The 12,135-nt window shown below is 43.0% G+C and overlaps 1 protein-coding gene across 1 annotated transcript in view; it reads right to left on the bottom strand.

The window, feature by feature from the left end:
• The window catches only part of ABLIM2 (actin binding LIM protein family member 2), a 222,069-nt gene extending 211,899 nt beyond the window's left edge, over nt 1-10,170 (bottom strand). Inside the window, exon 1 of the mRNA XM_075930800.2 lies at nt 9,781-10,170. Within this exon, the coding sequence (XP_075786915.2) occupies nt 9,781-9,796 (16 nt within the window). The 5' untranslated portion in view covers nt 9,797-10,170. The remainder of the gene's footprint in view (nt 1-9,780) is intronic.
• Between the last annotated feature and the right edge of the window lie 1,965 nt (nt 10,171-12,135).

Here is a 12,135-nt window from a genome sequence, read left to right as displayed (position 1 = left end):
AAAGGTAACTTGCGTTCCAGAGCACATGGCTGCTGTGCCCCCCCTCCCCACCATCTTGAAATGGTGCCCTTGGCTGACTCCAGCCTGACTAGGCCCATGGTAAGGCACAGTTGGCCTGGTGTCACGACGTGATTGGCAGACCCCACCCAGGGTCAGCTCACAGGCTGCTGTGGCCATGCCATGCCTGCCACACCACGCCACTGGCTGCAGCAGCTCCCTGCCAGTTAACCAGTTACCCCGGTAAGCATGCCAAAAAGACTCATGCTGACTGGATAAACCGTTAGCCCTTTACATTCCTGTTTGGACAGGAAGTATGCAATCATGCAGCAACAAAGAAACAGAAACACACACACACGCACGCACGCACACACACAGAGAGAGAGAGAGAGAGAGAGTAAAGCCCTGTGTGTGGAACATAAACTAAAAATAAAGGGAAATTTTTTTAAAATGGCAAGGTAAGGACATTATTTGGGGGCTGTTTTCATTTGAATTAAGATGGTCACCAGCAGCATTTTTCTTCTGCATAAAAAAGGTCCAAAGTTGTACTGTGAAATAGTGAAATAGTTTTACCTAATAGCCAAACTAGACCTCCTCCATTGCATCTTGAGACCATTGTTTCTCAGTCTGTCATCTGTCACTACTGAGAACAGCCTCTCTTCATCCTCTTTGTATGCTCCCTTCGGGAAGCTAAAGGCTGCTATCAAATTCCCTTTCACTCTTCCGTAGACTAAATGAGCCCAAATCCCTCAGCCTCTCCTCATAAGTCATGTGCTCCTGCTCCCTAATCATTTCTGTTGCCTGTTACATAAGAGATGGGGAGACTATCGGGATTTGTGATAGCCCTATATCTTCTGTGAACTGGCAGAGGGGGACTGTAACACTCATTTACCAATTTACCAACTGGTGACACGTGCTCTAATCTACATAATATGTAGTTATACACTTTGAGAATTTTATTTTTTACTTTAAAATAGGTCAGCTAAATCTGGGATCAAGGAAATATTCAAGCAAAATGTTTGTGTAATCTAAAATATCTTTGGATCAGCAGCATGAGCCTGATTCTGTGCCTGCTCCCCTCACTTAAATTTACAGCTAATGAATATGAATCTGGAACAAATTACTTTTGCTGTCTTTTCCCTCCATGAAACCCTGAACTAGACAGTTATTTCACTGTAAAAAGGTTTCATGGTCTGATCCCTCTGCCTTTGAAGTCAGTGGGTGTCGGAGAAGTGCAGCACTTCTCAGGGTCTTTTCTCAGGTCACTGAACCTAAAGACCATTAATAATGAAATGAAATATGGCACTGAATAGCAATGCTGTTGTTTTTCGTAATAGTTTTGTATACATTATTTTCATTCACAATGGCAAGCACTCCAAACCATGTTGAGTTTTATTAGTGGGTATGATGTATAATACATGGTACTTCACCTGAATATTTTCCCAGAACTATTCATGGAACCCTGTCCCACTAAAACAGGAGCAAAATTATTTAGTGGAGAGTGAAAATAACCATGACAAACTGCAACTAAAATGCTAATGCCTGTTACTAAGTATCTTATGTTTGGTATGTAATGCTGTCTACTATAATCTGGTTTATGGAAAACATTCTACTTCAAAAGGAAACTCCAGCGGTCTTAGGTAAAACTATTAAATATATAACTTCTGCCAATAGAACAAGAGCCCAATTCTGCTCCTGTTGAAGTCAATGGCAAAAATCTGACCAACTTCAAAAATGGGCACTGCAGCCATATGGTTATTAAGAAGCATGCTTCTATTTCTTCTTCTAAGTATCTTCTCATCTTTGCCATATTTGCATCAAGACCTTAGAGGCCCTAAGCACTGACAAGATTATGGTGCCCCCGCCCATATGTAATTCAAAATAAAAACAATACTATACTGTAAAATCTCTTTTTTTTTGTTTGTTTGTGTGTCCCTGCTTTGCTGGTGCCCTAAGCACGTACTTAGTCTGCCTATTGGGTAATCTAGCCCTGATCACTGTCTATGGCAAAACTGTTCATATGACAATTGATTTTTTGTTCACAGTTTATTACAGCTTTCACTGCCATTTCTTTTAAATATTCCGTTGAGTGGGCATTGCTCAATCTATTTTTTCCAAAATATATGCAACCCCATCTTCTGTTGTCACACAGCCACATATTACTGGATCACTGTGTACATTGCTTATCAAGGCTTTAATTGGCTAATTTCCTCTTAGTATTCCTTGCCCATTGTTCAAGTTCCTTCTCATACACTTTATCTGGCAACTTTCCACAAATGTCTGTTCTGCCACGTGGAGGGTAGCCTTGTCAAAAGGACTCAACCACATCAATGAAGGTGCTTATTGTTAACAATTTGAACAGGAGAATTTGTGGCATAAAGGAACAGAGCAATCTTCATCTATGGTGTCTTGTTATTTGCTGGTTCTTACTACAAACCCACCCATAGTGGTAGCTTTACTGGATTGTTTAAATCTTGATTGCTACTGATAAATTGTTGTTTGAAATATGTTTAGCTGCAGCACTGCTGCTAAAAGTGCTAACAGATGACTGTATTTGTTGCAGATAATCTAATTCTTTACATCTATATTCAAAAAATTTTGTTGAATATAATCATTATCAGTCCTTCTCACTCTATTATCCAGTTAATTGTTTACATTTTTTCAGCAAGGATGCAGATCCAATTCTAAGTTACTAAAAGAGCTCAGACTGACTGAGCTCAGAGTACACTTAATTTTGGAGTAAACCCCATTGAATTCACTCGCACTTCTGTTTATTTTTAAAGAACCAAGTACAGAATGTGTTCCCTTGGAAAAGCTGAGTTATGCTGAAGTGAAATAGGGAACAGACTTATGGCATCTCCATTCTGGTCAAAAAGCATAAAGGGAAACCTAGTAATAGAAGTTGTTTCCACTCTCATCACTGTTCTCTCTGTGAAGCAGGGTAGTAGCAAGGTGGGCAGATGCTTTAATCAGCATTTCCCCTTTCTATAAACACAGATTATTATTATTATTATTATTATTATTACCTGTGTAAAAAAACCCAAACATTAATACATTCTCCATGCCACGTGTCTCTTATCAGAAGCATGAATAGCAACAGAACAGACATGCCAGCTATACTTTCACTGCTAGAGCTCCTCATAGCACGGAGGGTCATCACAAATCTCATCACCTTCCACCCAAGTGAAAGGTGCATTTCTTGGATGCTGCCTTTTCCCACATATGTACATAGTAACATAATATTATTTAAAACAAATAAATAAGCAAGCAAACCCTAAAAACCTATCAAAACAAATATCAACAAATATCAGAGTAGGGGATTAAACAACATGACTAAGGCACTCAGATACAACAGTCCAGAGTACAATCAAGTAGCTGATAAAGAACAGAGATTGGATTTGGGAGTCTGAGTACTGGGAAGAAAGAATCTACCAACAAAATTGGAACCAGCATTTTCCACTGATCTCTGGCTTCCCTTCTTTCTCCACTTCTATACCTCAACAAGTCTACTGCGTATGACAAAGGGAGAAGGTACCCCAGCAGTTCCACTTTCATAGGCTCTACAATTGATTTTTAGTCCTTTGTGTATTTTTGCAGTATGGGAACATATGGCATGAATCTAAACTACAAATGGCTTTAGAAGTAAAAATCAAATTCAATCCTACATTTAAAAGAGAGAACAGCATGTACTGGTTGCCAAATACATTGAATGTTCATCATTATACAAATAATGTGCCAGAAACACATGATTCAGCAAAAATAAACATTAAATAAACAAACAAACAAACAAACAAACAAATAAATAAAGGATTCATTTATTTAAATCAAAACTGGATAACTTTCCAAAAGATATTCTATAGTTACTGGATTCAATAGAGGGGTAGCTTGCTGAAATTTAGGCCTTTTATATTCAAAAGGTCAGACTAGATTATCAAACAGCCTCTTCTAGCCTGAACTCTGTGACTACTTCAAACAAAAGCTTTGGACTAGATACAGAGATTACTCAGTGAGGTTCCATTGCTGTGTTATGCAGGAGATTGAACAAGTTCATCAAAATAGTCCATTCTGGTATTAAAATCTATGACTATATCTGCAGCTGGAGCTGGAAGCATGATTCCCAACTCAAGGAGACATACTCAAAGAGAGGTAAAAATACTAAAAATAGTAGCATAGCGGCAGCAACATAGGCAACTGTGAGCAATGGCATAGGCTAGCTATCCCTGATCGGATTTCCTGAGGAACATACTCAGAATAGCTAGCTGTGTTGCTGCCACTTGTTATGCATATATGTCTACTCCAGTTCAAAATCACGCCCCTCCCCAACTCCAAGTGTAGACATAGCCTAAGGGTGTGTCTACACTGCAGGGCTTAACTCAAAATAAGCTATACAAATTGACCATGTTAATTGCGCATCTTATTTCAAAATAGCTTATTTCAAAATAGGTAGTGTCTACACAGCACTTATTTCAAAATAGAACACACTTCCTTTGACTTTCCTTATTCCTCGTACAATGAGGGTTACAGGAGTTGGAGTAAGAACTCCTACAGCTTGACAGTATTTTGACACTATTTCGAAATACTGCCTGCTGTGTAGATGTGGACTAAGTTATTTCGGAATAGCCCTAGTTATTTCAAAATAGTGTTGCAGTGTAGACATACTCTTAAGACCATGCCTAAACTCCAGTCAGGTGGTGTGATTGCAGCACATGCATACCAGGGCTAACTTGAGTAAAAACAACAGTGAAGCCAAGGTTGCATGGGCTAATTCCACACACCCATTATTGGGAGTATGTAGAAACTAGCTTGAGCAGCTCAGCTAGCAACCAAATGCAGTATAGGCACATCTTTAGACCATGCTGCTACTTAGCAACTGTCTCACAATGAACTATCTCCTATACCAATGAGTTGGGAAGAAAGGATTCTTAACATAAAAAAACCTACCAAGTACAGAATACGATTTGTGACTTTGAACAGCAACACCAAAGGAAAATACATTGCATCCTATTCAACTTAAAAGAAATACTTACCATCATGCAAAATATGCCATTGCTTCATTTCTTAAAGAAGCTGTAACATGGTTGTACATAAAGCCGAAAGAAGATATTTTAAATTTCCATTTAATTACAAAACTTGTTGAGAATTGCATATTTTAATTCTGATGGTCATTTATATTTAATTAGTTCAACGAGACTTCCAACCCTACATGACCTCTTTCTGGATCTACTAACAAATTTAATGTTCTCTTTTATATGGACAAAAATTGAGAGAAATGTGAAAGAAAAATAATGTGATAACACAATTCTGATATGTAAAACTACACTTTGATATTGAAATTATAATAGGTACACTGTCTTCATGGAGCTCTCCAATTGGCACATTGACATTCTTTTCCGGTTGGAGTGCTGAGGATGATCGATATTTCATTTTAAAGGATATAGTTCTGTCACAGAAGTCATGGCTTCTGTGCCTTTAAAAGACCTCCATGACTGGCTTCAGCCTCATTGTAATGGCAGGGCTGAAGCAGCTTTCAGCACCGCTCCCCACTCCTCCCAAACTCCTGCAGATAGGGTTGCCAACACTGAAGCTGTTTTCCAACACGATGCAATGCCTTTTTGTTAAAATATTCTATGAAAATCTCCAAGACTGATTTCAGCAATCACCTGGAGATTGATGTTAATTCCAAGAGACCTTAGGCCAATTGTGGAGGGTTAGCAACCCTACCCACATCTGGAGTGGTTGTCAGACCATTGAAGCTGGAGTGGTAGGGCAGGAGCGGCAGTCAGCCATGCTGATAGCAGCAGGACTTGGACTGTCAGTCATCATGTGGAGAGGTCACAGGAGTCCGTGAATTTTTCTTTATTGCTCATTACTTTGATGAAAAAAATCCTATAACAAAACCTTAACCTTAATCATGTTTCAACATCAGCTGACAACAGGCAGCATCTCACAGGAAACACTCAGCACATGGCAGTGCAGGGCCTGGTGCCTGCAAACTATGACACTATTCCCTAACCCCTGTTTAACCAACTTTGCCCCATTTTCTACCATGTAACCCTATTCCAGAATGCATGACCACTATGACATTAGATAAAACAGTTGCTTTCTGCTATATGTAATCAAACTTATTTTTTCCTCTTCAGTGTAACAGTTCCAACCCTAAACACCCATGCAGATTTATGAAATACCATCTAATTTAAATGTTATTAAACACTGACTAATCAACACAGTGATTCACTTTTTGCACTTCACTGAAATTAACATGTTATGAGACTTTATGCATGTGAATTTGGAAGAAGCTAGGGATGTGAAAGGTTCACTAGTTAACTGGTTAGTCAGTAAGCATCACTCTTAATGGGTGATGCTTACCAGTTACAGTTAACTGGTGAGAGCTGGAGCAGGCCCTGCCTGCAGTAGCCCAGGTGCATCACATGCCAGGGGTGCTCCAGGTGTCCAGAACAACCCCAGTTCACAGCAGGACCTGGGGTAGGGAGGTGGAGAACCCCATGCTTAATTACTTAACTTCACTTTTAACAAGTTAATATTGGTTTGTGACCTGCTTTGCTCTTCTTGCTAGAATTCCAAAATGTAAAGAATGTAAATATTAGAACTGTGAAAGAGTGAGATATAGTAAATTCTTTAATAAAAAAAATTGTACAAAAAAGTATGGTTGGAATGCTACAATGCACCCACAGATCCAATGGCAGGTCTGAAGTATATAACTGGAATGAGACCTTTCTAAAAAAAATACAGAAGACTTTATAATGTCTTTTTGTGACTATTATCAGTCATCTGCACAATTTTCAGGGTCAAATCCTGCAATTAGGACTGTCAAGTGATTAAAAAACTTAATTGTGATTAATCGTGTGATTAAAAAATTTAATCACAACTAATTGTGATTAATCATGTGTGCAGCCCCTTTGAAATGTGGTGGCAAAACAGAGTCGGGGTCAGCTGGAGTCCAGTGGGTCCCAAACTAGAGATGTGAAAAATGTTACAAAATATTAACCGTGTAACTTCTGGCTGGGCCCATGAGCACCCGGCCATCACTACCCATGGAGTCTGGGTTCCCAGTGCTGCCAGCCCTGCAGGATCTGGGCTGGCCACCCATACTCCCTAGCAGAGTTTAAATGGTAATAGGAACTGAAAACATCAGCTTATTGATTAACCAGTCAAACATTTAAACTCTTACATCCCTAGTTGGGTGATGCTTAAGGTAACCTGTTAACTAGAACCTGGGAGCAGCCGCGGGAGAGAGGCAGCTCCAGTACCACTGGGACCACCATGGGGCAGACTGACTGCCAGCAGCCCCACAGGATCAGCAGCCAGCAGCCCTACTGGGTTGGAGTAGCCACCCGTCCATGGGATCCCACTTAATCAGTTAACCGGTTAAACATTTAATCCCAGTAAACTGATTAAACAGGATTTTCCATCCCAAATCGGGACTCTCTTTGAACAGGATGGCGAGGACTGCCTTAAACTTGCTTAGGCCTGAAACTGAAGCCCAAGCTCCACTGATCAACACAGGAGCTAACACCCAAGGGCTTCAGACCTGGTTGACAGGATTCAAGTTGCGGCCCTCCTGCCTGGAGCTAACACCTTTGAGCTTTAGTTTTGGCTCCCCTGCCCAGAAGAGTGAGGCTTGGGCTTTGCCTCCCCACTGCCCAGGGCACAGTGGGGTGTGGGAGGGCTCAGACTTCAGATCCCCATCCTGGAGTTATGAAGTCATTTTCGTAAGTTACGGCTTGAAATGTAGTTATTAGTAAAAATTGATTATAAGATGGCTTGTTTGTTTGTTTTCATGTCTAGACAGAGAAATGCAGGGGAAAATGTTTTTTAAAGTTCTCTCAGTTTTGGGAGGGCTGTTTTTGTTTGGGAATTTTTTAATGAAAATAAGGAAATTTGTTTGTTTCATTAAATATATTATTTTTATTCTAGTACTGTGCTGTCAATTATTTTCAACATTTTTTATATAGTAGATGGACTACACATTTTTGAGATTTCATTTGCAGCAGGTTACTGTCCACTGACATTTGTAGTGTGGTATATTTATATATACAGACACACACTTATGTTTATCAATATTCAATTTATATTAAAAATTATAAAGATGAAATTGTGCCTTCAATTCAACTATATAACTGGAAATACCTCCCTTGAATTCAGTGGTATTCTCTATAAATCTTAGGTACATACCTGACCCCATTCATATAGTACCTCACAGTTGTAATGTATTTATCTTTACAATATCCCAGTGGAAGGAATAACCCACAATTTATAGAGTTAAGTGACTTGCTCATAGGGGCTTGCACTCAGGTTACCCAACAACTATGCTTGAGCTCTAACCACTAGACTATCCCTCTTCTTTAGACATCTGCTGATATACAGAATCACCATCTAATTGTAACTATTCAACATAGAATTACTGTTGGGGAAAAGATGTATATTTAGCAGCCATTGTTATCCTTACAATCAACATTTAAAGCCTCATCTCCTCCCCCTACATATTCTGGGAAAGCTGTGTAACATTTTGCAGTCAACTCTGCTCCAAACTAACCAGTGCTTCAGTGCTATGCAGAACAGATGAATGCTTGCTTCATCTTTGAAAAAATAAAGTTTCAAGTAGACTCAAATTAAATTTTTCCACATAATGTTATAATAATTATTATTATTCTACATATATTATTTTAAACAGGTATCATATCTGAATATAACATGCTTCAATTTATTTCTTCATTGCATAGAATGAGCTAGGATGCTACCCAGATTTCTATATAATTCTGTGGCTCTGAAGCAGACATTCTAACCTTCATCGTATACACTACCCCATAGCTTGGGCCAAATCTACAAAGGCTGAGGATTTAAATCCAAACACTTCCCTTTGCATACATGTGCACTTTCCAGGAGCAACTTGCAGGGGCGGGGTAGTGGGCAGCGAGTTTGCAGCGATGGATCTGACCCACATTTCTGCTGCAGAAAACAGCTGCATGTAGGAGGATCGGGGACGCTCTTTTGATACGGATTATTTCTTCTTCACAACAAGCAGGCTTTACTAGCGTAGGGCTGTCTCCTCGCTGCTGGCCTGTGACAAGGGGCGTGTGTGTATCAGCGCACTGTCTAGCTCTCCAGAAGACTGTGCGGCTCTGCTCTCCCTGCCACACTGCGGTATGTGCTGGCCAAAAGTTTACACGCCCTTCTTTCAATCGCGGCCACACGCACACACAAGCAACTCCCCGCTTTCAAAAGTTCGATTCGCACCTCGACCCCTCGGATTCGGTCCGTCCTCGCGGGCCACCCTCCAGCAACCCCGCTAGCAGCCCTGGCATCCAGGACTTGAAAGGGCCGTAGCTCGCAGCCGGCTGCTTGCAAGAGGATGCCCCTGTTGTGTTTCGGAAGGGGGAATCGGCCGGGAATATTCTGTAGCACCAATTCACCCCCCCCCCCCACACACACACACACACACTCACGCCCGCCGAAGAAAAGCTGCATTGTAACGTGACTGAGCCGCACGGGGAACCTGCCCAAAGGAGGGAAATCGCCACTTCACCATGAAATGATGCAGCTTTATGGAACGACTGGAAGCGACCGCGATTTACCGGCCCCACCCAGCCTCCTGCCATGAAAACCTGCAGGCTGAGGAGGGAGGAAATTCCCCCGCATGTCGCCCCCCTCCTCCTGCCAGCTACTCCCATCCCGCCGGGACTCGTCTGCACCGCGCCGACACGGGGACAACTCTGACCCGCGCCCCGCCGGCTCCGAGCGCGCCAGCCCGGCCACGCACCCTACCTGTGCTGGTGCTCATGGTCGGGCGGTGGGAGCGGCTCTCTGCCGCCCCTGGAGCCGCAGCCACTGGCGCAGGTCCCCCCTCCGGCCCGGGCGGCTGGTGCGCAGCAGAGCGCCAGGGGCGGGCCGAGCCACCTGCCCCTGACACACATCCAGCGTGCCCAAGCCTCCGCCGCTGCCCCACGAGCGCAGCCTCCAGCAACGCCCCCCCTGCGCTGGTAGCGCAGCCCCACGGGCTCTAGGGCGAGGGCATCCCGGCTCCCCAGCCGTCCTGCAACGCCTCGCGCGCCGGGCAAGGCAGAGCGCGAGCCTGGCGCAGGGCAGCGCTTCGCAGCCCTTGCAGCTCCTGCCGCCTGGCCAGGTGACAGCCAACCGCGGCGCTCTGGCGCAGAGGGAGTGGGGCTGCCAGCGCGGAGGAGGACGGGGGGTGGGGGTACCCTGGGAAGTGTAGGCTGCTCTGCTAGAGAACCGCAGCCTGGGGATCGGCAGGGGACTACATCCCCCGCAATGCTTTGCTGCAGCCAGCCCCACGAAGGCGCGGGTGGGGCAGCCGGCCGTCTGGTGGGCTTGGAAGCGGCTTGTGCCCTGTGGGATGCCAACTTGTGGGAAGCACGCCAGAGCCGCGCTGGGAACTGGGCTTCGCCGCCAAGGCTACGCCATCAAAGGGAAGCAGCAGCACCGCCTAAGAGTCCCTCGGTGCTTGCTCCAGCGTCCTGCCTAGCCGATAAACATATCTTTGTAAGCTCCAGGCAGGGCCAGTGGCAGGGATGCAAAGGAGCACCCTGGTTCTGCTCCAGAGACCCCTACCCTAGCAAAGGATGCAGACACCAAGTGCTGGAAGTAGGGTCACTATTTATGCTCAACATCTCATTGAGGCTACCTCTACAAAATTATGAGGAGTCCTTCGGCACCTTGGAGACTTAACAGATTTATTAAGGCACAAGCTTTCATAGGCAGAAGCTTTACCCACAAAAGCTGCCCTAATACATCTGTTAGTCTCTCAGGTGCCACAGGACTCCTCATTGTTTTTGCAGACACAGACTAACACAGCAACCCCTCTGAAACTACAAAATTATGTTGACTTACCTTCTGGGGGAATACAGCCACGGCAGTTATTAAACTGCTTGTGAGTTAACATCCTCACCTGGAGCATTGTATTCATTGCATTGTTAGTGTGGGACAGTTCCTGAAAGGCAAGAATAGTCAGTGTAAGTAATACAGTGCCTACATTTAATTGTGTCAGAATAAGTACATCAACCATAAGGATCACTATTTTATGGGAGACGCTTCCACATAAGGCAGCTTATGTTCACTTAACTCTTAGAGAGTAGGCCTGAGAAGCCTCTTGAGACATGGCTTGCATGAGAATGCGATGTATTCTTAAGTTGTGATTCACTTAGTGTCACAAATGAAAACAAATATTACTATCACATAGAAAAAATAATAGGAAGGCAAAACCAGGTCTACTCTGTGAGCCAAATTCTGCTCTCTATTACACCAATATCCTTGCCCAGTAATTGCATATTTTAGAGAGAATTACACATCATTGACACTTGGTGTAGCAGGGAGCAGAATTTATCCCATTGTCTTTTGCATAATTCACACAACCCAGGTACTAACCGTTATTTGTGGTCTAGAAGGGCCTCAAATCCTGTGATGTGCTAGCTGCCCTTACCTGTCCCTGAAGTCAATGGAAGTTCAGAGTGCTCAGCACCTCCTAAAGCAAGCCCTCAAATATCCATGGAACATTTTGTTAGAACTGTAGTGTTAACTCACTGGTCACCCCAGTGTCTAACTGATAAAAGATTCTACCTGCCCCAGGGTTTGAACTTGCAAAGTGCTAAGTAATCTTAACTCCTACTGGATTCACTGTATACAGTGTAGCTGTAGCTGTGTGTGTCCCAGGAGATAGAGATGAGGTGAATGAGGCAATATCTTTTAACAGACCAGCTTCTGTTGGTGAGAGAGAAAAGCTTTCAAGCAACACAGAGCTCTTCTTCAGGCAGTTGAGGGTACTCACCACACTGGGCTATGAATTCCCCCTCTTAATTTAAATGGACATGGTTTCTTCAATTTTTCTCCTAAATTGTTTTGCAGTTTAAACAGCTGCTGCATTCCAGTCATGAGTAATGTGGGCTTTCCTATTATGCTTTGTTAGTTAATGTATGTGCTCTGAGATATGCACATGAACGCTGCTAAGAAAATGCAGAGGTGTTACAGTTTTATTAGCAATTTTGATGGACGTATCACTTTCACATGTCTGTAATAAAAACAGTAAAAGAAAATAACATTTACATTATTTACCCATTCAAATATAGTAATGTGGCTTCTGTAAGTCAAAGCAGATGTTGTGTTTCA

This window comes from Pelodiscus sinensis, chromosome 4 (genome assembly GCF_052426305.1).
Source record: "Pelodiscus sinensis isolate ZL-2025 chromosome 4, ASM5242630v1, whole genome shotgun sequence".
NCBI classification, from domain to species: domain Eukaryota; kingdom Metazoa; phylum Chordata; order Testudines; family Trionychidae; genus Pelodiscus; species Pelodiscus sinensis.
Note: the sequence above shows the minus strand (reverse complement) of the source record. Positions and strands in the feature narration are given on the sequence as shown.